The 24,872-nt window shown below is 43.4% G+C and overlaps 1 protein-coding gene across 1 annotated transcript in view; it reads right to left on the reverse strand.

Annotated features, from left to right (window-relative positions):
• The window catches only part of LOC141977494 (putative PIP5K1A and PSMD4-like protein), a 72,780-nt gene that overhangs the window by 41,226 nt on the left and 6,682 nt on the right, over nt 1-24,872 (reverse strand). The window contains exons 2-13 of the mRNA XM_074939014.1: nt 14,333-14,367; nt 12,979-13,068; nt 9,216-9,346; nt 8,444-8,561; nt 6,817-6,969; nt 5,155-5,454; nt 4,012-4,217; nt 3,265-3,348; nt 2,360-2,408; nt 1,837-1,921; nt 1,409-1,540; nt 275-404 (exon numbers count right to left, since the gene is read on the reverse strand). Of these exons, the coding sequence (XP_074795115.1) occupies nt 275-404; nt 1,409-1,540; nt 1,837-1,921; nt 2,360-2,408; nt 3,265-3,348; nt 4,012-4,217; nt 5,155-5,454; nt 6,817-6,969; nt 8,444-8,561; nt 9,216-9,346; nt 12,979-13,068; nt 14,333-14,367 (1,513 nt within the window). The remainder of the gene's footprint in view (nt 1-274; nt 405-1,408; nt 1,541-1,836; nt 1,922-2,359; nt 2,409-3,264; nt 3,349-4,011; nt 4,218-5,154; nt 5,455-6,816; nt 6,970-8,443; nt 8,562-9,215; nt 9,347-12,978; nt 13,069-14,332; nt 14,368-24,872) is intronic.

Raw genomic sequence — 24,872 nt, forward strand, 5'->3', positions numbered from 1 at the left:
CTCACCACCTTACAAAGCAGAGGATGCAACACTGCCTTGGTCTTCAAAACACAACACTGCATGTTAATGGTGTTACAATGACCCTTTGCATCTGGTACTGAACCGGTCTGGCATGTGTCGACTGCTCAAAAGACATGTAGTTTGACAAGCATACCAAAAAACGAACACTCCATGAAAGCAGCAAGCCCTGTGACTGATGTGATTGAAAGCAGAGTATCCCAGCCTGCAGACAGCAGTGCCCTCCCACGCACAGTTGTGATTAACGGAGAGGTACCTGTTGGCTGGAGAGTTAAGGCCTCCGCTGCCCAATGAAGAAGTGGACAAGGTTGTTGCTATGGAATCACTGTTAGCTTCGTCTACTGGAGGAGTTCTGGGAAGGAGATCAGGGCGACCAAGATGGGAACCTGTGGGAAGAGCAGAGCAGATAGCAACATAACGAATAGCATCCCCTGGCATCAGCAGCAATAACTAAGCATTTGCCAAGATCTTCTGTAGCCAATGCTGCTTCATGTTACAGAAAGTCATCATGCAGGAAACTACACAACAGAATGGTCCAGTCCAGCACATTTGGTATCCATTCTCAGTGAATCCAGCTCTTTGTGATACAGTCTCTGTACTAACATTTCCACTAACACGCTGGCAGGGCATGATCCATAGGGAAGGAGATCAAAGCTCAGGACATCACTTAGGCCAATTACATAGGACTTACCATACTGGATCGGACCAGAGGTCCGATCAGTCCAGTATCCTGTCTTTATACAGGCCAGTACTAGATGCTTCAGAGGATGGGGTAACAACGCTGCTGACATGGGATAATCCACCCAGACCACATTAGGTCTCCTCCTGACCTCTAAGATAGTCTTAGACCCTGAAGGCTGAGGTTTAAAATCCCTTCCAGAATTTGTTACGATAAGAATATCCAGTTGTAATTCATATAGATGTCCAATCTCTTTTTGCTTCTTGCTAAATTAGTTCTTGATCTCATTCACTTCCTGTAGCAGTGAGTGCTACTGGTTAAGTGTATATTATGTGGAAAAAAAGTCTCTTTACTGTTCCACCATTAATGCACCACAATGTTGGCAGGTCCCCAGTGGGCTGAGAGACATTTCATGAAAGTCTGACAACTCCTCTAGGCCTGCTGAAGACCCCTCAGAATGCCATACCCCTTGAACTACGCAATATATTAATGGCTGCATCTGAGTCCGGGTAGCTGCGATTAGATCTGTGATCCCAGGATAGTGCTCTAGCAAGCTTGCAGACTCGGACAGCGTGTATTGAATGTCCCCACAGTCTCACCAGTGGAAGTCTTGGATCACAAAAATCTGGGCTGAACCAAGCTTCCTTTGCTGTTCTTTTTTTAAAAGGAAAGCAATTCCTGTCATCTGGGTTTTCTAGTATAGGCACCAACCTTGCTCCACATCTGCTTCTGCTGTTACTTGCGCTTTAGTTTCACACGATGAATGGTAAGGGGCTCCGCCTTGACCCGTCCTCCGAGGAATGGTTGTGCCAGACCGGCTCTTTTTAGAAGGAGAAAGTTTTACTTAAAGACAAAAGCAAAGAAAGATCTTACTTAATATCACATTTTCCAGAAACAAAACAAAATCTTACATAGCAACATCCATAACCTTCCCCATTATTTAATGAGAAAGTGTAGCACTCTGAAGAAAGCTGATGGATGAAAGACCCTGCCCTAGGAGTTGCCAGTCACATTCTGCGGGGCAGGAAGATATACCAGTAACCCTGACACAGCACAAGTTTCCTACTGAGCAGACGCACCTCCATTCATTCTCTCCCTGACTATGGCAGCCTCCCAGGAACCTGTGAAGAGATACTTACATGGTATTTTCTTGAATGCAATGTTGCACATGAATCGTTGAAACCTTTCTGCATAGAAGCTGGGCCTATGCACAGACACAGTGTCCTAAAAACATCCAAGGGACAAAAGTTACACACGTAACTATAGTTCTAAGACAACATGGATTTCTTTTAGAGTAGGTTTACATTTGGAACAAGTATGGTCACGCTATATTAAAAGCGTCTTTATAAATGGTGAATAAACAATAAAGTGATTAATAGCTGCTGGAAGCTTGAGTCGTATGTGTTATAAAGACATCAGTAGAAGTTGTTATAGATGGTTGTAAGCAAGCTACTAACTTGGACTAAATTTATTGCATTTATTAACATCTATCAATAATTTGTTGATCTTTATAAATGTACCTTTACTATAAGGTCTGACCATAGATTCTACTTTAAAATACATATTTCTACACACACAACTATCTGTTTGATGGGACACCTGGTTTGAAAATACTGCTATCAGGTAATTTAAGAGTCCCAGGATAAAATTCTTGCTACATACCCCATCGTGCACCAATGCTTTCCATGAGTGCTCCAATTTCTTAACGAATCTGAGAAGTGAGATTTGAAAGCAGTGAACAGACCATAGTAATTTTCACATTTAGGCTTTGCAATCACTATTAGTAAGTTACGTTCATTGCTGAAGTTTGGCTTCTTAACATTGACAGATATAACAGAAATGCACCTTTTTCCTAAAGCCAAAGTAATTTACAGACCTAGTTAAAAGAATCTAAAAACATTCAGTAGCAGTTTTATTCTTTTAGGGGGCGATTTTAGGAGGCACTGATGGCAGTGAGAGAACGCCCATTGACTTCTAATGATAAATGTAAAAAAGATCTCAAACTGAAAAAAAAAAGTTAGCTAGAATTTCAAGTTAGCTGGAACTAGGGGTGTGGTAGCACCCCTGGGCTTGAGGTGGTTTCCATCATACACAGGGTTTACAGTTTGGTTCAATGGCTCTTAGCACCCTCACTGTACAAATTGTTCCAGCACCCCTGGCTATGCACCAACTCGACACCAACACTACAAACATCTAAGCAAAGTCATAAAACTATATTTCATTCCAGACACTATGGCAATTTTAACCTACCACCTATTTTTCTCAGCCACTTCCTGCACACTCCCTTCAGCATAATCACCAAGTCTAAGAAAAACCTGCCCTGTAAGAGCAAGCCTGTACTCTGACACTGAATAAACGAGGGATACAAGGTCCAGAGGAGCATGCGGAGATTTCAGCTTATGAAAAACATCAAGGAAATGGGGCAAGAAAACTACAAACTGTTTGTAGTCTTCAGTAAACAAGCCAGAGAGTCTCAGACTGTTGCAACCAAACAGGGCCAATTTTATTACTGGAGGTTTATTTTATCCACTATTGTCAACATATAGGTGTCACATAAAGGCTCTTACCTGTAGGACTGTAGCACATCAATAATACCAATATATAAAAGCAGCCTTTCCCCCTTTGAATTTCGGGCTGGAATGCCTCCCATTCTAGAAAACAAAAACAGGAAGCATGAGATTTGCAGGCTTTACCCTGATCAAAGCAGTTTTCACTCTACACAACTAAGCCTTACATGGGTTAAATGTTAAGCGGATTAACGAGTGGCAACATGCACCTACTGCTGAGCTGACAAACTCTAGTGAAGACAAATCAGAGCCAAATGTTAAGTCAGTAAGTTACCAAAACATAACAGGAGTTTATCCCTGTTTTCTGTACATTGTCTATTTTACTGAAACTGTGGGCTGGTTAATTGACAACTGTCCACTTTGAGAAGAATCCAAGAAACCTGGAGTATCTGGTGCTGGTCACTCAGAGACAGGAGCTCAGGTCTGATCCGCTACAGCAATTCCTATGATCCCTGGAGGCGATACTTAATATTTAGCTGTTTGAGTACAGCTTCCAGGTGTGGTACAGACACATTAATCCTCACACATCCCAGTGAGGCAGGCAAGCAGAGGCACAAAGGACTTAAGTGACTTGCTCACGATAAGGAACTGAAACCAGAACTCAGGACTCCTGAATCCCAAGCCTCAGGCTCAGCCCTACATCACTGGTACCTAAAATCACACCTTCCTTATCAATCCTTGAATTTTACCCCATCTGCTCTAAGTATGAATTGGCCATGTTAATTTGAACGATCAACCCAGACATACTGGTCGTCAGTCTCTATGGTGCCGCCTCGCCGGGCTTCTCCTCGGATAGACTCCATAGCCGTGGAGTAGAGAGCTTTCTGGGTAGCTGGCCTTCGCGTGTCCGACTGGGCCGTCCCATCCATTATCGCACGCTCTCTCTGTGCCTGATCAATGTTATGGACGGCCACAAGCAAACTATAATCCATGATTTTAAAACTCTGCAGAACCTGGACGGAAACAAAGTCAATATGGCATCATTTACGTTTTGCAAGCTACATGAATGGTTAAACTATTCCAGTTTTATGCATGCACTGAGTATTTTTGCTTAGTGTTCTGAAAATACCAAGGGGATGGCCTCTATATAAACACCCAGTGATCTTCACCCACAGATATCAATGAGCAGCTTTACAAAGGAAGGTAAAATATCAGTATCTTTCTTCTACAGACAGGGCAACTGGGAAAAGGATTTGTGCAGGGCTGCACACCAGATCACTTGCAGGCACAGAACTCAGGTCCTCTGACTCTCCGTCCGGTGTCCTATCTGCTGGATCACACAGCTGCTCTAAAACTAGGACTCCTCCTACTGTAAAAGTAGTAAGACATTATTGGGTGGCAGGGCATAAATTGGACTGCTCAGGGGATGGGGAAGGGGAGACTGCACTGTACCACTCTAGATTACTGATTTGAATTTTACCCAACTCAGAAACATCTGAACATGCAAAAGAAGTCTGTGGTCTGTCCCGTTCCCAGTGGACATCATCATACAAATGCCAACCAATTAGCCCTGTAGCTGGCAGTCATGGCAGAGGTGCCAAAGATTGAATGTATCACGGTAGCCGAGTTCCCTGGGTCAGAATTGAGTTGTACAGGAAGGGCAGTGTTTGGAGGGGGTAACTGCACTGCAGCTGCCTGGGCAGTGCCTTTCTGGGGGACAGAGGACTCAATTCTAGCATCTTTCACTTAAAAACTGCACTGAAGAATTATCCAGACTGTAGACACACAAAGAAAAAACAAACAAAAACAAACAAAAAACAGGGCAAATGCCAGGCCTAAGAAGCTTTAGAGTGACCTTGGGGTACACACATTTCAAAAGGCATGAAGTAATCCACAGAGAAGGGGGGAAAAAAATCGGTCTCAATTCAGCTCATCTCACCCTTCACTCACCAAACAATCTCTCTGCAGCGTTTTGCACAAGGCATTGTACATATCAGAGTCTAGGAACAGGCCATCGGGGATGTCCTGCATAAAATCCAGGTCTTTGTATGTCGGGAAGACCTTTTCCCGCTCCTTCTGGGATGCTCGACGCTTATAGGTGGAGCCTTTCAAGTCATACTTCAGGTGCATTTTCACAGAGCGGGGCAGCAAGTTGTTCATCACTATGATGCGGATGTTCTTCCCTCCGGCCTGCACGCAGTACAGACCATAGAACTTAGGCAGCAGCGTCCGAGGATTCTGATTCAAGTTCTAAACGTCCAAAGACAGAAGACATAACTTCAGAGTCCAGGTGACTCCCTACATTCAGAGTGGCTAGCTATTTGCTCTTAACTGGTGTATCTGAATCAAAGCAACCTTGTCTGGGATCCAAAGTGATTATCAGCAAAGCAACGAATCAGGGATGGGTGAACTTGGGGCATAGATTGGTAACTCTAGGGTAAGAAATGTTTTCTCTGCAAAACTGAACTCATCAGATGCAGCTTTTGCACAAAGAAGGAATTTGCACCTTCATCCACACAATTATCTGCCAAAGGCGATCTGTGGCAGCCAGCAGGGCAAAGGAGGATTTTTGTGCTTAGTCTTTTAGTTTGCCACTCCCTCCTCAAGCTAGGCTCTTGCCAGATCTAATGCTAAGCAGGATAAGGCTGGGTGCATACTGGAATAAGAGATCCCTATAACTCTGGTAGTTGCAGAAACTAGCATTGGTCCAGTTTCCCGGCCTAGTAATATGGGCAAGGTGCTGGTGGTGCCATGGGTAGGTAAGAAGAGGTCTTAACCAATGCATGTATTAAGAATCCCATGGCACTTTTCTAAGCCAGGGACATGAACTCCATTAACCTGTCCAAATTCCCACTCAGGGAGGCAGTTAATAAAGCACTCTGGGACCATCTGCCATCTCTAGGGGGATTATGTATATATCGTATGTTGGGGTTGGATCTGATTTTGTTCTAGGACTAGCAGGGCCCATTTATCTATTTATGATCACATTTTTAGTCTCTTTAGACAGACACTCAGAGGCCCTGGAATATGGGCATGTTAAATTTAAACAACAAAGTAGCGTTGGTTGGGCAGCACTGATGGAACAAAGAATGGCCCAGAAGGGGGGAAAGGAAATAAGGAACTTTGCTAGTCTTTGCATATCATGGGTATGAGCTTCTTGCACAAAACCTGACTGAGCAGACGCACACATTCAACCACAAAGAATCTAGCAGTGCAAGCCTGAATGCTAGGCAGGTCCCTTTCAGGGAGACGGGCACTCTTCAAAACAACCCAAATGAGAAGGTCTGGTGCAAACCTTCCTGTGCTGGCCCAAAGAGCTCCAGCAGCCTCTATTAGTCACATGCAGGAGGGTGTATCAGTATTAGCCAGCAGAGGCAAAATGGAGTTGACCAACCCAAAGGGCTCAGGTCCAGATTTTCAGAAGTCCTGAGCATCTACCCCTGCAGCAAATGGGAGTGGAGTGTGCTCAGCATCTCTGAAAATATGGCCTTGAAACCAGATGTAAATCCGCCGCCCCGCATGTGACCTGCCAGTTACGACGATATTCTCAAGTTTATGCTGTCAGAGAAACATCATTACAACACACGCAGAAAGGTCACCCAAGCAACTTACCATATAGTAACCCGGCAGCAGCTTTTGCAAGAACTCTGCTTCTTTGTGCTGAACTGTTTTAATGATAAACTCGTCATCACTGGATACATAGAAGAGGGAACCACTGGCCCCGGAGTTGGAGAGCTCAATGAGTGGCTCACTGCAGAGCGAGTACTGAAGGGGGGTGGGGTGGGGGTGGGTTTGAATTAAAAAGCAAAAGCATAAGATAAACAAGTAACAAAGCACAGGCATCTTTATCGAAGCTTTAGCTAAAGGGTCAACTTGAGTGTCTGAGTACGTGTGTTCTAACCCACGAAAGCTTATGCCCAAATACATTTGTTAGTCGCTAACGTGCCACAAGGATTCCTCGTTAATTTTTTTTTTTTTTTTTAGAGATGGCGTCGTTACACATCCGCACAGGCGCCTTTGCAAAGCACTTTGAGCAACCCCAGTGAACAGCAGCATCATATTTTGCCCACAAACAGATAAATATACAATTCAGTATATAGACTGGTTAGTAGTTCATTAAGTTAGATAAACTAGAGATGTTTTATGAGAATAGCAAGTCATGGCACAGCTTTTAGAGTTGGGGAAGCATCCAGCATGACTTTCTCTGGAATCCGTGGCCCTCAGGTTAGTGCTTTCTCATGTCCATAACTTTGTGCTAGAACATGTCTTGTTTGGAGAGATTACAGGTAGGCATGGAGATGCAGTTATAAGCCTGTGATGTCTCAGCAGCTCTGCTCCCTCCCTCCCTTTGGGTTTCTCGCAATTAGTAGTAATTTGTATTAGCATAGCACCTAGGAGCTCTAGTCAAAGACGAGGACCCCGCTGGGCTACTGCAGTCGCTTGCTACGTAAAGGAATGGTTTGGTTCCTTCCTGAAACTACTGGCCCATTGACCGGCTACGGGGCAACATATTCTGGCCAACCAAGGGGCCCTACAAGCAAGGATCACACCTCATTTGAATAAAACAGAGGTAAGAACTGCTGCATCCTGCTAGAATACGGTGGCACAATTGCAGAGATTACCTGGCCCAGTGTGCACAACTCCATTTTGATTCTAATAGCCCGATCTCCACATCAAAGATGGGATCTGCACAATAGAATTCTGTGGGCTGTATTTGGCCCTGTGAATTCTGGGGGCTGCAGGTGCCGCTTTGGCCACCCCGGGTTAAAGCAGTGGTTTCAAGGGAGCCTACAGTGGGTCCAGGCTAGGAGAGTCTCATGTGAGGGTGCCGGAGAAGCACAATCAGGATGGAATTGGTACAGGACCCAGTATGGACGTTCAGAATACACTGCTGCGAATCTGACAGTCAGACCAGGCAAGTCTCATTAGCTCCACTCCAGAACATAAGGCAATAATCATCAGAAGGGTCAAGAGATCCCAACAAGGATAAATACTGATCTGCCCACATTGGGGATCAGGCTGATGGCTGTAAGTGCATTCCCGGCCAAGGGCTTTTTCTTGGTAAACTTTAATTAAATAAAGGCAAACCCCAAGAAAGGGGGCGAAGCTGAGACAACATCCATTGGTGTGTGCACAGTGTTAGGAGTGGGACCAGATAGAGGCCATTTATACTGGGGAAGAAGGGAAAAATACTAGTTATCAAGTATGACAAATAAAACTGGCTTCCCCAGTGACTTACCAGATAGTCATCTGGCCGTATTCCAAACAGTTCACGGAAGTAGCGAAATGCTACAGGAGCATACGTTTTAAACCGGAAGTCATTGTAGTGATGAGCTGGGGTCAGGTTACTCCCTTCACTGTGGGGGAAGGGAACAGATGGTTAGAAATACACACAGTACTTTTAAAGGCCTCTTTTAAAATAAAGAAGGACCACCCCAAGACAATTTTCTACAACCCCCAAAAACAGAACACATGGCAAGTTTAACGCCTTAAATCCGTGATTCTCAACCTATTTACCATCGTGGGCTGCATCCAATACTACCTGTATGGCCCTGAGGATGTCACTTGGGCTGCAGCTCTGTGCTGACTGGGCTGCAAGCGGTGGGCTGCAGGTTGAGAACCACGGCCTTAAATTCTCTTTCATTAACCCTCGCATGCCTCAGAGCTCCAGCAGGTATTTTTCCGTCATATATAATGCAAGAACAATCATTGTTGAACGCTTGCTCTAATGGAAAGGTTGAGTAATACCTAAAATTAAGGGCTGAGTTGCATTCTGTTGTGTGGTTGCCATATCAACAAGTGCAGAACTAGCCACTATACTATTGTGTGCTTTAGAGACGCCTGTACATGTCTTAGGGAGCTGATTTGGAATCAGTGTTGCTTTCTTCTCTTAACTCCCAAACCTACAAGTAAAGTAACAGTAGTAGCTCATCATAACCCACAGGAAGACCCATCTCAGAGTGGATAACCCTAAGTAAAAGCATTTCACAGAGCAGCAAGCAAACTCTCACCTTGGGAAGAAAATACTTTCTACTACATAGAAGTCTTGCATGAGAACATCTCGCTCCGGTTTGGTGCTCAAGCTTCCTACTGTGTGGGTGATGCCCAGTTGAATGGCACCTTTCAAGGCCGATGAGGTAGTCTGGAGGGGAAAAGGAAACAGGAAGTCAAACAGAACGGGTTAAATGGATGACTGTCTTAGAACAAAAAATCTGCTCCAATTTAAACTAACATCCTTCCAGCAGGCACTAGATGGTATTTCGTACCCATAAATCCCGGTTTCCTTTCTTTGCTTTTCTCTAGCTGGCTAACTTAGTCTTTGGCTGCTTTCTTTCATGTCAATCTGCTTGATGGGAAACATACAACTTATCATTGTACAGCAAGATCACCACATGAAAGAGATCCTGTTTCCAGAATATTTAAGCTGCTGCCAAACTCAGGTGACAAGGGCCCCATGTTCCACTCATCTGACGCGCAGAGTGTATAAGACTAGCTTCTGCCATATATTAGGGATGGGGATACCTCGACATCCCTGACAAAGCCCTAACAATCCTTCCATCTCATTTTATCCCCATTCTGCAGCATTGCTACCCCAGAGGACTAAGTTAGCCAGCTAGAGAAAAGCAAAGAAAGGATTTTATCTCCTTCCAAGGTGTTCATTTCCACTCCTTACAATGACCGGAGTGGTGGCTATTGAACAGCAAAGTACTCTCGTTCCTCTAGGAAGCGGACGAGCATGGTATCTCGATCTCCCGAAACCTAGGTTTGCATGATCGGGTGGCCTCGGCATAGACTCTGGTCTTCCTCAAGGCAATGTAGAGTCCAAGCATGGAGCTAGCCCTCAAAATAAGCTAACCTCACAGAATGCACACTTGTGGGTTTCAACCCTGTATTCTCACCGTCTCATCCTACTCCTTTGCTAGGCTTGTAAGCAATAATAAGAGGCTTAGCAGAATTTTTTTTTATTTTTTTTTTTAAACAATGTTGTCTGTAATAACAATGTTTATTTTTAAGCATTTAAGATTTGTATCTATTTAAATTTTCACAGTTGTGCAAGATGATAGGTTTTAAGCACTTCTTATTTTTATCCATTTAAATGTTCATAGTTGTGGTAAATTATTTCGGGGGAAGTCAGACAATTCTTTAATGACAGTAGAGGTTGCGGTTCAAAAAGTTAAAGCTTTGCCAGTGTCAAAACACAAACTGTCAACACAGAGAAAGCAAATATCCTTAAAATCAAACTCTAATAAGTTCTCAAGCATCATTTTCCTTTGCCTAGCTGGACTTTTGACCAGTGATGGAAATGTGTGTGTCAGTTTGTGTGTGCACAGTGAAACTGCGGTTTACCAATAAAAATCGGATCCTTCCAAGCCTAACTAACAGCTGGTCATTATAGTTTTAAAAACAAACCATAGCTTTGCTGCTGTGGCCTCTGCATAAATCGTCCAAGAACAATGCAGTATTATATTCCTGTGGCAGCTATTTACAAACATCAAGAATCTGCTAGTCTGCTCATGTCTACAGAACTGTGATTTTGTCTTAGGCCATTAACACTTGCTGAGATCCAGCTTGTTCTAGGTGGTCATGAATCTTCCAGGATGATGCAGATAAGATCTGTTTGACAACTACTGAAGTTACATGGTCTGTGTCAATTCCCTGCTTATAAGACAAACCTACTGCAAAGGTTGTTAAAACTACGGCGGAACAGGTACAAGTTGTTTACATACAAGGCAACTGAACCAAAACCAAAATCCTGAGCAGGTGACTCAGTAGGTGGTGTTCTTCTGACAGTCAGTATTGAACCAATACCCCAGCAAGGTGCCAAGGGACACCGTGCATCCAAGACGACATCCTGATGACTTGGTTGTGAAAGACAGAATTTAACCTTGATGACTAGGCCAGATTCCAATTTACGCAAGTACGTTTTAGCTTCCCTAGATTTCCCCTCCATTGCTGCTAAAACGAATGCTCTGGCTCTTTCATCTGAGTATCTACAAAATCTTTCAAAGATGAATAAACAGTCTCCATTTATTATCAGTCATGTTTATTACAGTAGCACCTATGGGCCAACCAAGAATGAGGGCCCCATTGTGCTAGGCACTGTACAAACTCAGAAATAAAGAGCTTATTATCTAAATAGACAAGACAGATGCAAGGTGGGACAAGAAGTAGAACACACAAGCAGAGTGGACAGTGTGATGGCAGCAAACAGGTTAGTTCCACTATTATTATTTTTGGGGGTGGGTTTAGTTAGGAGAGGATCAGTTAATGAAAAGAAAAGGGAAGGGGGTGAGCAGGACAGAGCAGAAGAAGGTAAATGGAGATGGAGTAAGAGACCTGTCCAAGGTCACACAGTAAGTGACAGAACTGAGAACAGAACTCAGGTTTTTCTTGATTCCATCAGGTTTTAGACCACTTCATTGCATCCCTTCACTCTCCTTACTAACCAGATCCTAGGATATGCCCATGTGAGATTTATCACACAGTTTGTCTAGGAGGTTGGAACAGAGTTCTCCTAAATACCTTTCCTTCTTGCCTTTTAAAATTAATATAGGTGAAAAATCCATGCAAGCTCAGCATACTGTTCATACCTAAAAGGTAGTTTCACTTTAAAGATAAAGAAACTGAACATCAGCTTGGCATTGCTGCATTATCTGTGGGTGCAAAGAGCCACAATCAGGTTGCCATTAAGCTGTGTGCATTTTTTTCCCTCATCATAAACTGAGCAGTCAGCTGCCTGTTTACAATTGTTTTAACAAAGGGCAGAGAATAAATTAATCAACATAGTGCCTCAAGGAAAGGAGGGAGACACATAACCACAACAACAACAACTTAAGTAAGGAGAGCCTGTTAGTCATTTCCAGGTAACCCCATTAGGAGCCCCCCGTTACTAGTTTCTGGGGCCCCTGCAAACATATTTAAGTGTCTCATCTAATTCCACTTTGGTTGCTGCCTTCTCCCAGCCAGTTCTGCTACCTCCTTCTCCTCCTCCACTCAGCATGCTGGGATACTGGAGATCTGAACTGAGAACCCCAAGCTTAAACATAGTCAAATATAGTAAAATTAGAGAGACTAGATTCAACAGAAGTGCTGTTTAAGTTCTCCCCCACACACTCAGTTCCCTTTTTTTCCAGGTAATCTCTAGAAGTGAACCCCATCACCAAACAGTACGTGGATATTAAAGCATGGCTGGATTAAAGATTTCAAACGAGAAGCTTCCACTTACATGAAGCGAGAGCTGCTGAAAAGCCTCGATCATGCCATTATCCATTTAATCCAGACACGGGAAACCACTCTTGTTGTAAAGCAAGTTGGCACATACTGATGAAGTCCAACGAAAGTTAGTAGCAGTGTCCAAAAATCCCCACATCCATAGGCTGGTTTAAGAAACCAACACACACAATCTGCCTTTTGTAAAGCAAATTCCAGCAAAATCACAATCTGTAGCTGCTATCGTGTCCAGACAGCAGCAAGCGCACTCAGTAAATGAGAAGGGTCCTAGAAAGTGTTGCTAATGAGGGAAGGTTTAAAAAATAATCCTGTCTTTAGGAGGCAATGGCAGAGAAGCTACTCCCAGAGCATAAATTCAGCCCTTCAGCCTCTGCAGCCTGCCAGTCTTTGCTCCCACCGAGATCTTCTTTAATGTTTGTCACGCAAGTTACCCAACCTTTTATGCTAAATAGAATGAGTCAGAAACCTTGATGCTCTGGGCAGCATTAATGTAGTGAATAGGAGAATGAAAACAATCAGATTAATTAGCTGAGATGCACCTACCTTTTTATATGTCGTCTCACCAGTGGAATCTACTCCTCTATGACCTTTTTTTATTGTCTGTGAGCCAGGCTGTCCAGAAGAACCAGACATCTAGGAGTATGGGTGAAGACAAGAACCAAGAAGTTTTAAAAAACAAATATCCTAGGTGTATCTCTCCACCCAGAATCAAGAGGCATAACTACAGAGGGTTACAGGGGATCTCTCAGGGGTAAGCCTATGGAGTTGTATAATACATTTCTTTTCAACTTCCACCTTTAATACAAAGATGCAGCTTGCAGAAAACTACAGGTCCCAGCGTGCAATGCTTGGATCAAGATGGAGCACCACTTCATGGGCTGCTGCTGAATATTAATGTGGAGGGGGACATTATATGGCCTAACTTCATCTTCAAAATAGAGTGACATTAAAGAACCTTGGAGAGATACTAGTTTCCTGGGAGTTTCCTGTGTGATGCAGACCTGGAAGCTAAATAAAGGGGTAGAGGGGACTGTCTTCACAAAATGCAAGCTAGAGGAGGAATTCTGGTTCTGTACAAGGAGGGAGTTTTCAGGTTGCTCTTAGAAGCCTTAATTTCCAGCAGACTGGTCCTAAATGACCTTAGGCTGCAATCAGTGTGCGCCTTCCTTTACTGGTATGACTCATGCCCATGAAGGGTATGGCTATACCGCAATCACACATGACTGCAGCTTGGGCAGACATACTCTAGCTGGCATAGGTATTGGGCTTGTACATCTCATGCTCACGTGCGGACTGACACAACTTCACTGCTCCAGTATCCGAGCTAGCTAGATCAAAGCTAGTATGTGCGCTCAGGCTGCAGTTACACCCCGTGATTGCAGTACAGACATACACTTCGAAGACCTGAGGCCTTTGAGGAAGTGAGCTAGGTTGGTGGTACAAGTTAATCTAGTTTCTCAGGCGGAGGTGGCAATTTTAGCTGCATCTTGTCTACTACTCTATGACCCCTTGGAAACTTGCCTGGGTCATTGTCTTCTGTGTAAATGGCCATTCTGTTGCTCTATAAACTGTGTTCTTTGGTCAAAATGAGTTGAACTCAGGCTCTGTGGCTTAACATTTATATAGTGTTTTGGTGGAATGGAATCACTTGAAATTCCATGGCAATTAGGATATAAAAATGGACCCAATTCTCTTACAAGGACAAAGGCCCACTGATTTCACAAGTGAATACACCAGTTCATTGCAGCCTTATAATTGCTTGTTCAGCTTTGTCCCCCGCTTTCCCTTTCAGATTCAAGCCATATACAGAGCTCAAAATGCCTCGTTAAATAGAAAGCACCTGTTTATGACAGTGCCCAGGGAACAAAGCACACCATTTTCTCAAGAAGTACCTTACCTCTGAAGTGAATGATTTTTTGAAGGTTGCTGATCCTGTCAAGATAGAAATTTAAGAGACATTTAGCAAAGAAACAGGTTATTATATATTGTGGAAAAAGCCTGACATACTGCCGTGATTTGAATGTTTTAGTGCATCTGAAAAAGCACTGACTCATGTTGAATTTTTTCTCAACTTCTCTTGCTCACAGCACAGGGAAAATTTTTTCAGGCCATAAGGAAATGTCATTCTGCTTACCACACAGCCATCGCAACTTAACTTTGTTTATCTCCCATAGTGTAACTATTTGCTAGTCTGATCTCTCCTGCTCAGCCAGATTCCAATAATTTTTTAGGTATGTATAGAAACTCAGGGCCAAATTCAGACATTGTGTAAGCTGATGCAACTTTATCAAATTCAACTGAGTTACACCAAGACTTAATATGGCTCTAACCAACCACTAATTAAAATCACTACATCAAAGACCCAATTTTCATAGTTCAAGCTTTGTGATGCTGCAGTGTCAGCACTTCCATTATAAACTTATTTCCAGGAGTTTTTACAATCACAACATAAATCCTTTGAGTCGAATGTTAAGATTCAGACGATACTAGGGCTAAATGACAGTGAGGCGATTTACTACTTTTTCCACCTTTTGAGGCCAGGATTCCAGTCCTGTTTCTTGGATACGGGAACAGAAACGGACTATGATCCTGCTCTTTTGTGGATGTTTGTCTAAGCCACAAAACTACCACATGGATAGGCAATAACACTCAGAAACAGCCCAGAACTGTAAAAGCAGAGATGCTGCCCCCACATAAAATGAAGTCATGGGAATACTTGCATTTCTTCCCTTTCCTCTACCTGGGACCAAAAAAAAAAAAAAAAAAAAAAAAAAAACACCCCAAAAAACTGCAGCACATCCTCCCCGGATGAGAGCCACAAATACAGTCTGATTAAGCTTATTTCTCAACCTTGGCAACCTCAGTCATTCAAAACAGGGGCAAAGAAAAATTAAGAAGTGTTATGGTGGTAAGAAAACTGCATTTCAGCAAAGCATACAAAGGCACTTAACAGTCAAACTGACCAATCTTCCGATCCATTTATCAAACAAACAATCAAAGCTCCCATTTCAAGATAGACGAAACAGTGAGCAAATATAATTCTGTGCCAAAAGCTTTTTACTAACCAAAGTGAGAGTATAGCGACCGGCTTTTTTCACCCCTTCTGTTCTCCCCTTAAGGCAAGAAAGGTGTCATGACAGGTTTCATTTTTATGTATAAAGTTCCACACATTCAGGAGCTATTCCCTCCCCTCCCAGTACATTCTGTGGTCTTCATAAAAATGAGTAACGCACCGCTGTATTCATGTGTACTGAGTTGCAAGTAGCTGTGCTATGCAAGGCCATAGATCAGTGGTGTACAACCTGTGGTCCGCGGACTCCTGGCAGTCCGCAGACTACGTCTAAGATTTCCAAAGGGGTCTGCACCTCCATTCAAAAAAAATTTAGGGGTCCGCAAATAAGGTTGAAAAGCATTGCCATAGACCAAAGGCAGTCAGCTAGCAGGGCAGCCAATTCTGCACATCAGTTGGAGCCATTTGTCCTGGGACATAGGTCCAAGGGCTCAAGCTTTTGCTGCCACTTGGCCAGCTGAACCGCTGTGGAGTCAAGGAGGTTCTCAGAGTTTCCTTGGGCTCGAAGCCGGAGGAGCCCACTAGGCTATCACTGTCCAACAGTCCAAGTTAACAGCTTTTGTTCTCGACCCCCGCCCCCAAATAGGAAGTTCTGTCCCTACAGAACAGTCTGGATCTGAAAGCAAACAGATTCCCAGTTGGAAGCTAGCTTCTATGCATTTCAGTCCTGCTAACAGGAGCCACGCAGTCATAACCGTTTTTCAGTATGCTGTTTTAATGAGAAACTGACAGTGCTCCACTCTGTCACCTTGCAGTACAGGTGACTGCTCTGAACAAGGCTTTCCACACTGTCAATGTCTGGGACACAGTGGTGCAGGAAGCAACTCAGTCATTACAATGCAGCACCTGTTCAGCAACAGTTGTGCCCTATTTTCTTTTCAAGTGAGTATACTGTAAGTATGTAAATCAGATATTCTTTATAAGTCACACTGAACCAGCAGCACAGCTAGCCCCATCACCTTAGAGATTAGCTATGTTAATAATCATCCATTCGAACCCTTAAATTCTATGCGGATTGACCTAAAACTATTTATTCAAAAGGGATAAATAATGAGCCTTTTTATACCTTTTCAAATCACATCCAAGAAACAATAAGCCAAAAACCAAAAACGCAAATATAAAAAATGTACCACTAACTTTTCACTTGTGTAGCACTTCTCAACTGAGGATTCCAAAGTATTTCATATTCGCTTGACCTCTATACCGAGGGCGGCCAAACTTACTGACCCAGCAAGCCGCATATGACAATCTTCAGAAGTTCAAGAACCGGAGCACACCTGCTGGGGTTTGGGGGGTTCCAGCCCTGCTCCTGCTGAAGCCCCAAGCCCCGGCAGGTGTGCCCCATGGGGCTGAAGCCCTGACACCCCTCTCCCTGCTGGGCAGAAGTCCCTACCCCACCACCCTGCTGCAAGGCAGGGGTCTTGAGCTCCCCCCACAGTTTGGTAGGTGGAGAATTGGGGGGGGCGTATACCGGGGGGGGGGGGGTAGGAGAAAGGAAGGGGCCCTCTGCCAGCCACACTAACTGTGAAAGAGCCACATGCGGCTTGCAAGCCATGGTTTGACCACCCCTGCTCTACACTAATGTGACAGGCACTCTCATTTTACAGAGGTTTAGACTGTAACGTACAGGGATTTGCCTGAAGTCACACAGCAAATCAGCATCAGGACTGAGAACAGAAACCAAGAAACTGGCTCTACACGGCACTGGTGAAGCCTCAGGTGAATACTGTGTCCAGTTCTGGGAGCCACACTTTAGGAAAGATGTGGACAAATTGGAGAGTCCAGAAGAGAGCAACAAAAATGATAAAAGGTTTAGAAAATCTGATCTATGATGAAAGTTTAAAGAATTGGGCAAGTTTAGTCTTGAGAAAAGATGATCGAGGGGAAAGACCTGATGACAGTCACCCAGTATATTAAGGGCTGTTATAAAAGGGACAGTGAACAATTGTTCTCTATGTCCACTGAAGGCAGGACAAGCAGTAATTGGGTTAATCTGAAGCGAGAGATATTTAGATTAGATATTAGGAAAAAAACATTCTAACTGTAAGGAAAGTTAAGCACTGGAACAGGCTTTCAAGAGAGGTTGTAGAATCCCCACCATGGAACTTTTAAAGAAGAGTTTGACAAACACCTGTCAGGGATGGTCTAGGTTTAATTGGTCCTGCACAGGAGGCTGGACTAGATGCCCTCTCAAGGTCCCTTCCAGCCCTACATTTCTATGAATCCCCATTCCTACTTTCCTGGTCCAAGTGGATGAGCAACATTGTCTCCCATCACGTAATTCTAGTGAATGCTACCTGGAAATCAGATATACACATGATCTCCAAATCAAGCACCACTGTCTACAAGGAAAGATCACTAGCCAGCACAGGAAAGTTGCTGTAACAAGGATCAGTAACCAACACACACCCCCTACCATGTGCAAGACAGGAAGCACTCCCTCCCTTTCTCTAGTTCCTTCATTTCCAAATGAATGTGCAATATCCGTTGATTGCGATATCTCCAACCATCCTAGATAGGAAGGGTTCTGAGTTCCTACAGAGATTCTTTCCCAGGTGTCTGGCTAGAGGGACTTGCTCTCATGCTCAGGGTCTAACTGAGCACCCTATTTGGGGTCGAGAAGGAATTTCCCCCCAGGTCAGATTGGGGGAGACCCTGGTGTTTTTTTGCTTCTCTGCAGTGTGGTGTGGGTCACTTTCTGGTTTGAACTAAAGTAAATGGTGGATTGTTTGTAACTTGAAGTTTTTAAACCAAGATTTGAGGACTTTAGTAACTCAGCCAGAGGTTACAGGCCTATTGCAGGAGTGAGTAGGTGAGGTTCTGTGCGCTGCAATGTGCAGGTGGTCAGACCAGATGATCATGATGGTCCCTTCTGGCCTTAAAATCTATGAGATTGGGCAATAGGTTATTTCCCTTTGTCCACAATAAAGATGGTTAATTACACTTGAGCACTAGAATGAACATGCAGCAGAAGTCTGGTTTCCTAAGTAAAGAGGAGATGAATGTAAACAGGCATGTACAATTCCTGTAAATGTTGGGAGTTGCCTGCAAACGCATAAGCTTCCTCAGTTAAAAGCATTACTAGTTTTGGCCATAGGGAGGCATCATATACAGAGCCAGGAAATAGTTAAAACTAAAAGACTTTCCATGCGAGGAAGTTAGAGTTACTATTCTCTTTTTTAAAAATGACCATTTCTTCTGCAGTATGTGGAGAAATGAAGAGCAACAGCGTTAGCTAACTCCATGAGCACATTTTCTACAAAACTGAACCTTTAGATAAAGCTTCACTTGTGCCTGGGTGTTTCTAAAAATGTGTTGGAGCTGCTTAAATTCATGAGTGTTTTTTGAAAAAAAGAGGTACATATTTTTAAAATCTACCTCAAGCGTTTAATTAAAAACAAGCAGGTGATTGACTGAAGAATTATGGTAACTATTTTCAAAAAAAGAAAAGGAGTACTTGTGGCATCTTAGAGACTAACCAATTTATTTGAGCATAAGCTTTCGTGAGCTACAGCTTTGTGGTTTAATTCCATGCCTGGCCTCTCTTTTGAGGGGACTAGATAAGTGTTAGACATTACCTATGCATTCCCCTCCAAAAAAAAAAAAAGGATGGATTATCATATGTTTGTATCTTTTAACATTACACAACCAATCCCCAAGAAGAATTCAGACTGTCCATAGAGTTATTTACTGGAAGCTGAATCAGGAGAAGCAAATAGAAGCTGGCTGAAAATAGTACAGGACCACTACAAGTAGCATGATTCTTACAGCACATCAAATAAAGATCAGACTAAAAGCCATACTGAAGCTATTGTGGTGCCGTTTTGGTTAAACAGTCCGCGAACTGCTCTGAAAGGAGTATGCAACACAGAAATTCAGGTCAAATTCTCACCTCACTAATTTGTCTAGAGGATAGGTGTGCTAATTTGGGGTGGGCAGGAATCATAGCCACCAGTGTCTATAATTTATGGAGCTGTTCAGACAAATTTCAGTTGCATCTCATGTTTTAGATAAAAATAAAAGTGAAAACGTTACCACATCCAAACACATCATCAAGAGCTACACTCTTCAGGGTATGAAGCATCTTACAAGCTAAGCACCAGGGCCACATCAAACAAGCATGCATTGAAGCTGCTAGAAGCTCTTGTGAGGAAAGACGACATATCTCCATTTCCTCTCCTAATTTCAGGTTTCATCTCAACCCTGCCAGCAGGCAACTGGAGAGGCACATAGAAAAGCGATAATTATTATTATTTTTTTTAAATTTAGGATGGCTTTCAAAGGTTCTGCGGATGAAAGACAGCTGAGATGTTTTCAGAAAGGCATGGCAAGCAGGTATGAAAGCATAAAATGAACCTGACTAGAATAATCCTGGCACATACATAGCAGTTTAGATCTCAGGTGGTAGCTCATACTTTCATATAACATGCACTTAAAAAAAAAAAGCCATTTAATTAAAATAGCAGCTTCCACTGAGCAAAGTTACAGCACCCATCTACTAAGCCTACAGAATGCTTGATTCTGTATCACTCTTCTTAAAAGCCAAGACAGTTATGTAAAGTGGGCTGTTTGCTGCTAGTTATTGGATAGGAAGAAAACCCATGCTTCTGAAGCACATACTGTATATGAAACTTGTCTACCTCTTTGAGATGATACTGAGCAGCACAAAAAGCTGAAATCTATATGAGGAAAAACAAAGCAAAAAAAATGTGAATTGAAACTTCAACCCTTAAAAAAAAAAAAAGGAAAACTTACAGGAACAAATTTTAATCAAGACCAAATACAATTTCTGTATGGTAAGAAAGAGGACACCTCTCAAACTGTGTAAACTGTGTAAAAATTTTTTTTTAAAATGTTGAGTTCTTAACAAGACACCCTCACCCTGTTGCGTTCATTCACAGCAAAACTCTTTTGTAACTCTAGAAGACGAGCATCTAAATATTTCATTTGCTTTTGGTAAAAGGATCTTATGGACACTCCAGGAGCCTGGCTTGAACGAAAAGTCAAACCAACACTGATCATAATAGCTGGAGATGGAAGAGATCCGTTAGATCATTCAGTCCACCCCCAGCCAGAGCAGAATACAGTCCTCTGAAAGAGGATATAAAAATGTTATTAAAGTTAATGTTTAAAATCAAATTTACACAAGTTAAGAAGGAAGGTACTGTACATCTGGGGTCAGGCTGTTGGATCATATTAAAGAAGTTCTGTATTAAAATCACAAATGAGTTTGATTTCCCCATAGTTTAAATTCCAGGGTATTACTAATTAAGAGGTCTCTTGGTTTTTGGTACTGTTTCTCTCCCTCTGTGTGTGAAACTTGCAAGCTGCTAATTGTGTTAGTACATTCTAAGACAGAGTCTGTTCTCAAAGCAATTCTTTGTGACAACAACTACTCACACAGAGAGAGACTCAAAGCAATACTCTGTGACAACAGAAACAGCACCCAGAGACTCCCCGCCCTTTTGTTGTATTCATCTCGCTTTGTTAACAATTGTGATTAAAATACAGCTAGAGGATGTATGTGGATGGATGCTTGGTGTGGATAATAACTGAATGATCAGGGAAGTGCCAGCCTAAGAATCCAGTGTCCATCGGCTGAAGAAGGCATCAAGTGGAAATAACCTGAGGACCCCCGGAGGGCAGACTGGAATCCACCCAACAGCCTCAAGAATGGAAGAACCAAAGAACAAGATAACATCTGGCAACGGAGCCATCAGGAATGTGCCATGAGCTGATTGATTCAGCAACAGCATGATGAAGCAATTCCCATAGACTGGCATAGGAAGAAATTCCTATAAAAATGGACTCTAGAAAGTGAGAACTTTGGGGTCTGATTCTGCAAACCAACTTCCAGGAGCATCAGATGAGCATCTGACAAGGCCCTGCTCCCTCCTTGTGTCCAGGCCACCTGGCCAGTGGCTTGGCATGAGCAACTCTAAGGCTGGTAACTATGATAACAACCTTGCAGAACCTGTGTGTGTGTATGAATGAATGTGTGAATAAATATGAAATTGAATGGAATGTTATAGCTATAACTAACTGCTTACTATGATTCTTTCTATATTCACAATAAATGTGGCATTTTGCCTTTTCCCCTTTAATAAGATCCTGCTGGTTTTTATTTTATTGGTATAACAAGGCTTGGGTTATGTATAAACAGTTGATCTTGGCTGGAAGGCCAAACAGTGAATGGCATTTTGAAGTTCTCTGCACCAATAGATCTATCCAACAACTTATGTTAAGAGCATTCCTAAATGTTTTTGATTTAAATTTGCTGTTAAAGAACTTCTGGATTAAGACTTGCTAAATTTTGTATATTCTTTTTCACAAGCTACTCATTCTTAATACCACAATTTGCTAGCAGTCAGCAGAATTAACACATGCATGAATGACTTTGTTGCCCTGGATTAGTGCACAGCTTTGTCTCTCAATATTTCACTTGTACTATGAACTAATGGATCAGAGCATGAGAGAGGATATTTCTGAAGTTACTGGGATGCTGCTGACAATGACTAGGCTCACAGCGACGAGACCAACAGCTTACTGGGGAATAGCCCACAGGAAAATGCTAAACATTTTGCGCCACGTTTTCATGGCAATCTCCTCTTGTTGCTTTACAGGACAGGAATAAACTATTCCTCGGGGCTTAGATACTACGGCAACAGGCACTTTATAAATACTTAATACAGATAGTTGAGCTCAGACATCAAGACATCCAGAAATAGAAGGAAACATAGTAAGCTATGTGGACTTTTACTCCATTATTGCACAGAGATTTGGCAAGTTGGGGTGGGGGGCAAAAATCAAACAGGTTTTCAAACTTCTCTCCCTATCTCCTTAAGGTCTGTGGATGAAGTTCTGTGCTCATGTTAGTAAGAGAGCATTGTAAACCTACTGGAACACAGGAATTATAAACTCGCTGTTGGAGATAGTTACCATAACAATCCCAGGAACAGAGATACTTAACAGCAACTAACTATTTTGGGTACTGAACCAAAACCCACTGAGGTCAGTGGGAGTCTGTATGGATTTAACTGGGTTTAGGATCAGACCCAGAGCTGTAACTAGGCATTTTCGCATATGGGGCAAGCAAGCATATTTGCACCCCCTAAAGGTGACGTGGGGGGGGGGCACACAGCATCACATGCTCCCCTCCCCCCCCCCCAGATTTCTGCCTTCAATTTAGCACAAAGGTTTTCAAAAGGCACACTCCCGTTTGAAAACTGTCACCTGCTGGCAGATCAGATGCTGATGGGAGCTGCCTAGCTCACTCAGGCCCCTGACTCTCCGCACTGTGGGTGCCGGCTGACTGCCCAGCAGCCCTCCTTGCCCTGCTCACCTAGCTGTGCCACCTCCGCACGGCTGGGCACTCCCCAGCCAGGGCATGCGGCACAGCTCCAAGCTGCACCCCGACGCGCTCTTGCCTCTCCCGCAGGAATCTGGCGCAGGCTGGTGATGCCCCTTGGAGCCAACCCCTTCCCACCGAGCCTGCCCTGCCTGGGGAACACCTGGCCATGCAGAGAGGGAGGGCTGCTGGGCAGCCAGCCAGCGCCCTGGCTCCTACAGTGTGGAGAGCTGGGGCCCGAGCAGCTCCCACCAGCTTTCAATCCGCTGGCTCCTGGCAGGAGGCTACAGGTTTCAAACTGTAGGGCAAGCCCCCCTAGGGAGGTGCACCCAACAATTTGAGAACTACTACGTTAAATGGAAGGCAGAAATCTAGGGGAGGCATGTGACCCCACATGACCTCCCTGCCTCACTTTTCCACCCCTGCGGCTTTGTGCCCTGGGTGGCTGCCCCGCCTTGGTTACAACCCTGATCAGGCATTTGAGTGTGAGTGTTCAATAGAAACCTAACAGACCTTTCTTTTTTCCTGTTTTCTGGTCCAGGAGCATGCTTAGAAAAGATCATTGTTCTCAAGTGCATTTTTAGTGGCAAATAAAACTGTTTCTAGTTCTGTGAGAACAACACACATTAAAAGGATTTTCTGATGGACATCTTGCTATTTCCCTCAACAAGCCCTTGCCCATTGCTGATTTTGGCAGCTAAGGTTTCATGAACAGCTAGAGTTGATGATTAATGTGTTTTATACCACCACTAAACTGGCACTGCAAACTTTGGATTGTACAATGCATTTGCTGCTTGCTTTGGCTGTGCTCAAGATAGCAGTTAAGATCATTTTGCAGTAAAGTGGGAAAATCGGATGTTAATCAGAACTATGCAACTCCAACGTCCTGTATCACATGACTTGCCAAATAAATACAAGATTTATGCACATGGCATTGTGGGGAGCAAGCGAAGAACAGACAAGAGACCTCAATGAATGATTCACAGATGTGGAGCAGACAGCCTTTGTGACTGAAGAAAGCCATGGAAATTCTTAAGGCGAGAGGAGTGTGCTCCAAAGGACAGGGAACTAAAAGCCACTGACTTCTGATCCTGGCTGATGTTGTGAAGGCCAAGACTATAACAGGGTTCAAAAAAGAACAAGATAAATTCATGGAGGATAGGTCCATCAGTAGCTATTAGCCAGGATGGACAGGGATGGTGCCCCTAGCCTGTTTGCCAGAACCTGGGAATGGGCAACAGGGGATGGATAACTTAATGATTGCCTATTCTGTTCGTTCCCTCTGGGTAACCTGGCATTGGCCACTGTAGAAAGATAAGATACTGGACTACCTTTGGTCTGACCCAGTATGGCTGTTCTTATGACTCTTACACACTCCCCTGTAGTGAAGTGATTTTCCAATACCTCTCTGCCTCGATTTCCCCATCTGTAGAGGAGGAATACCACCAAGCAAGCAGGAGGCTGGGTTTGCAGATTATTTGGTAACAAGGATAATAATGTTTTGAAGATGAAGAGCATTATGTAAGTATGAAACAGTACAATTAAATCCTGGTAAGAGTCAACAAGCAAGTGCCGCAACAAAAAGCTATTTAATTACAAAGGCTAGATGTGAAAGTAATGTAAATGTGTTGTTTCTAAAAGGAGAAAAACCACATTCCATCTCTCATGGAAAGATTATCTTAAGTTTCTTGGCTCCTCGAGACACAGTGGCAGACTTCAGTATCTGCAGAAGACAGTTCAGCCTTTCTGAAAGCATGAGCACTCTGACAGGAACGCTTTCTAGACTATTTGATGGGCTAAACATTAACTAATCCTCACAACACTTTCACATTTACTTCACAGAGCTGTTATTTCCATTCTACTTAAAAGGAATTTATGCTGAGAGGTTAAGTGACTCGATCAAGGCCACAGAGGGAGTTGGGATTAGAAATCAGGGGGTACTCACTGGTCCCTTGTCATGTGTTCAGGCCATGTTTTTCTCCCCACTTTGGGGAGGCAAATTGTCATTTACCAGCAGAA

Source organism: Natator depressus, chromosome 24, assembly GCF_965152275.1.
Source record: "Natator depressus isolate rNatDep1 chromosome 24, rNatDep2.hap1, whole genome shotgun sequence".
In the NCBI taxonomy this organism is placed as follows: Eukaryota; Metazoa; Chordata; order Testudines; family Cheloniidae; genus Natator; species Natator depressus.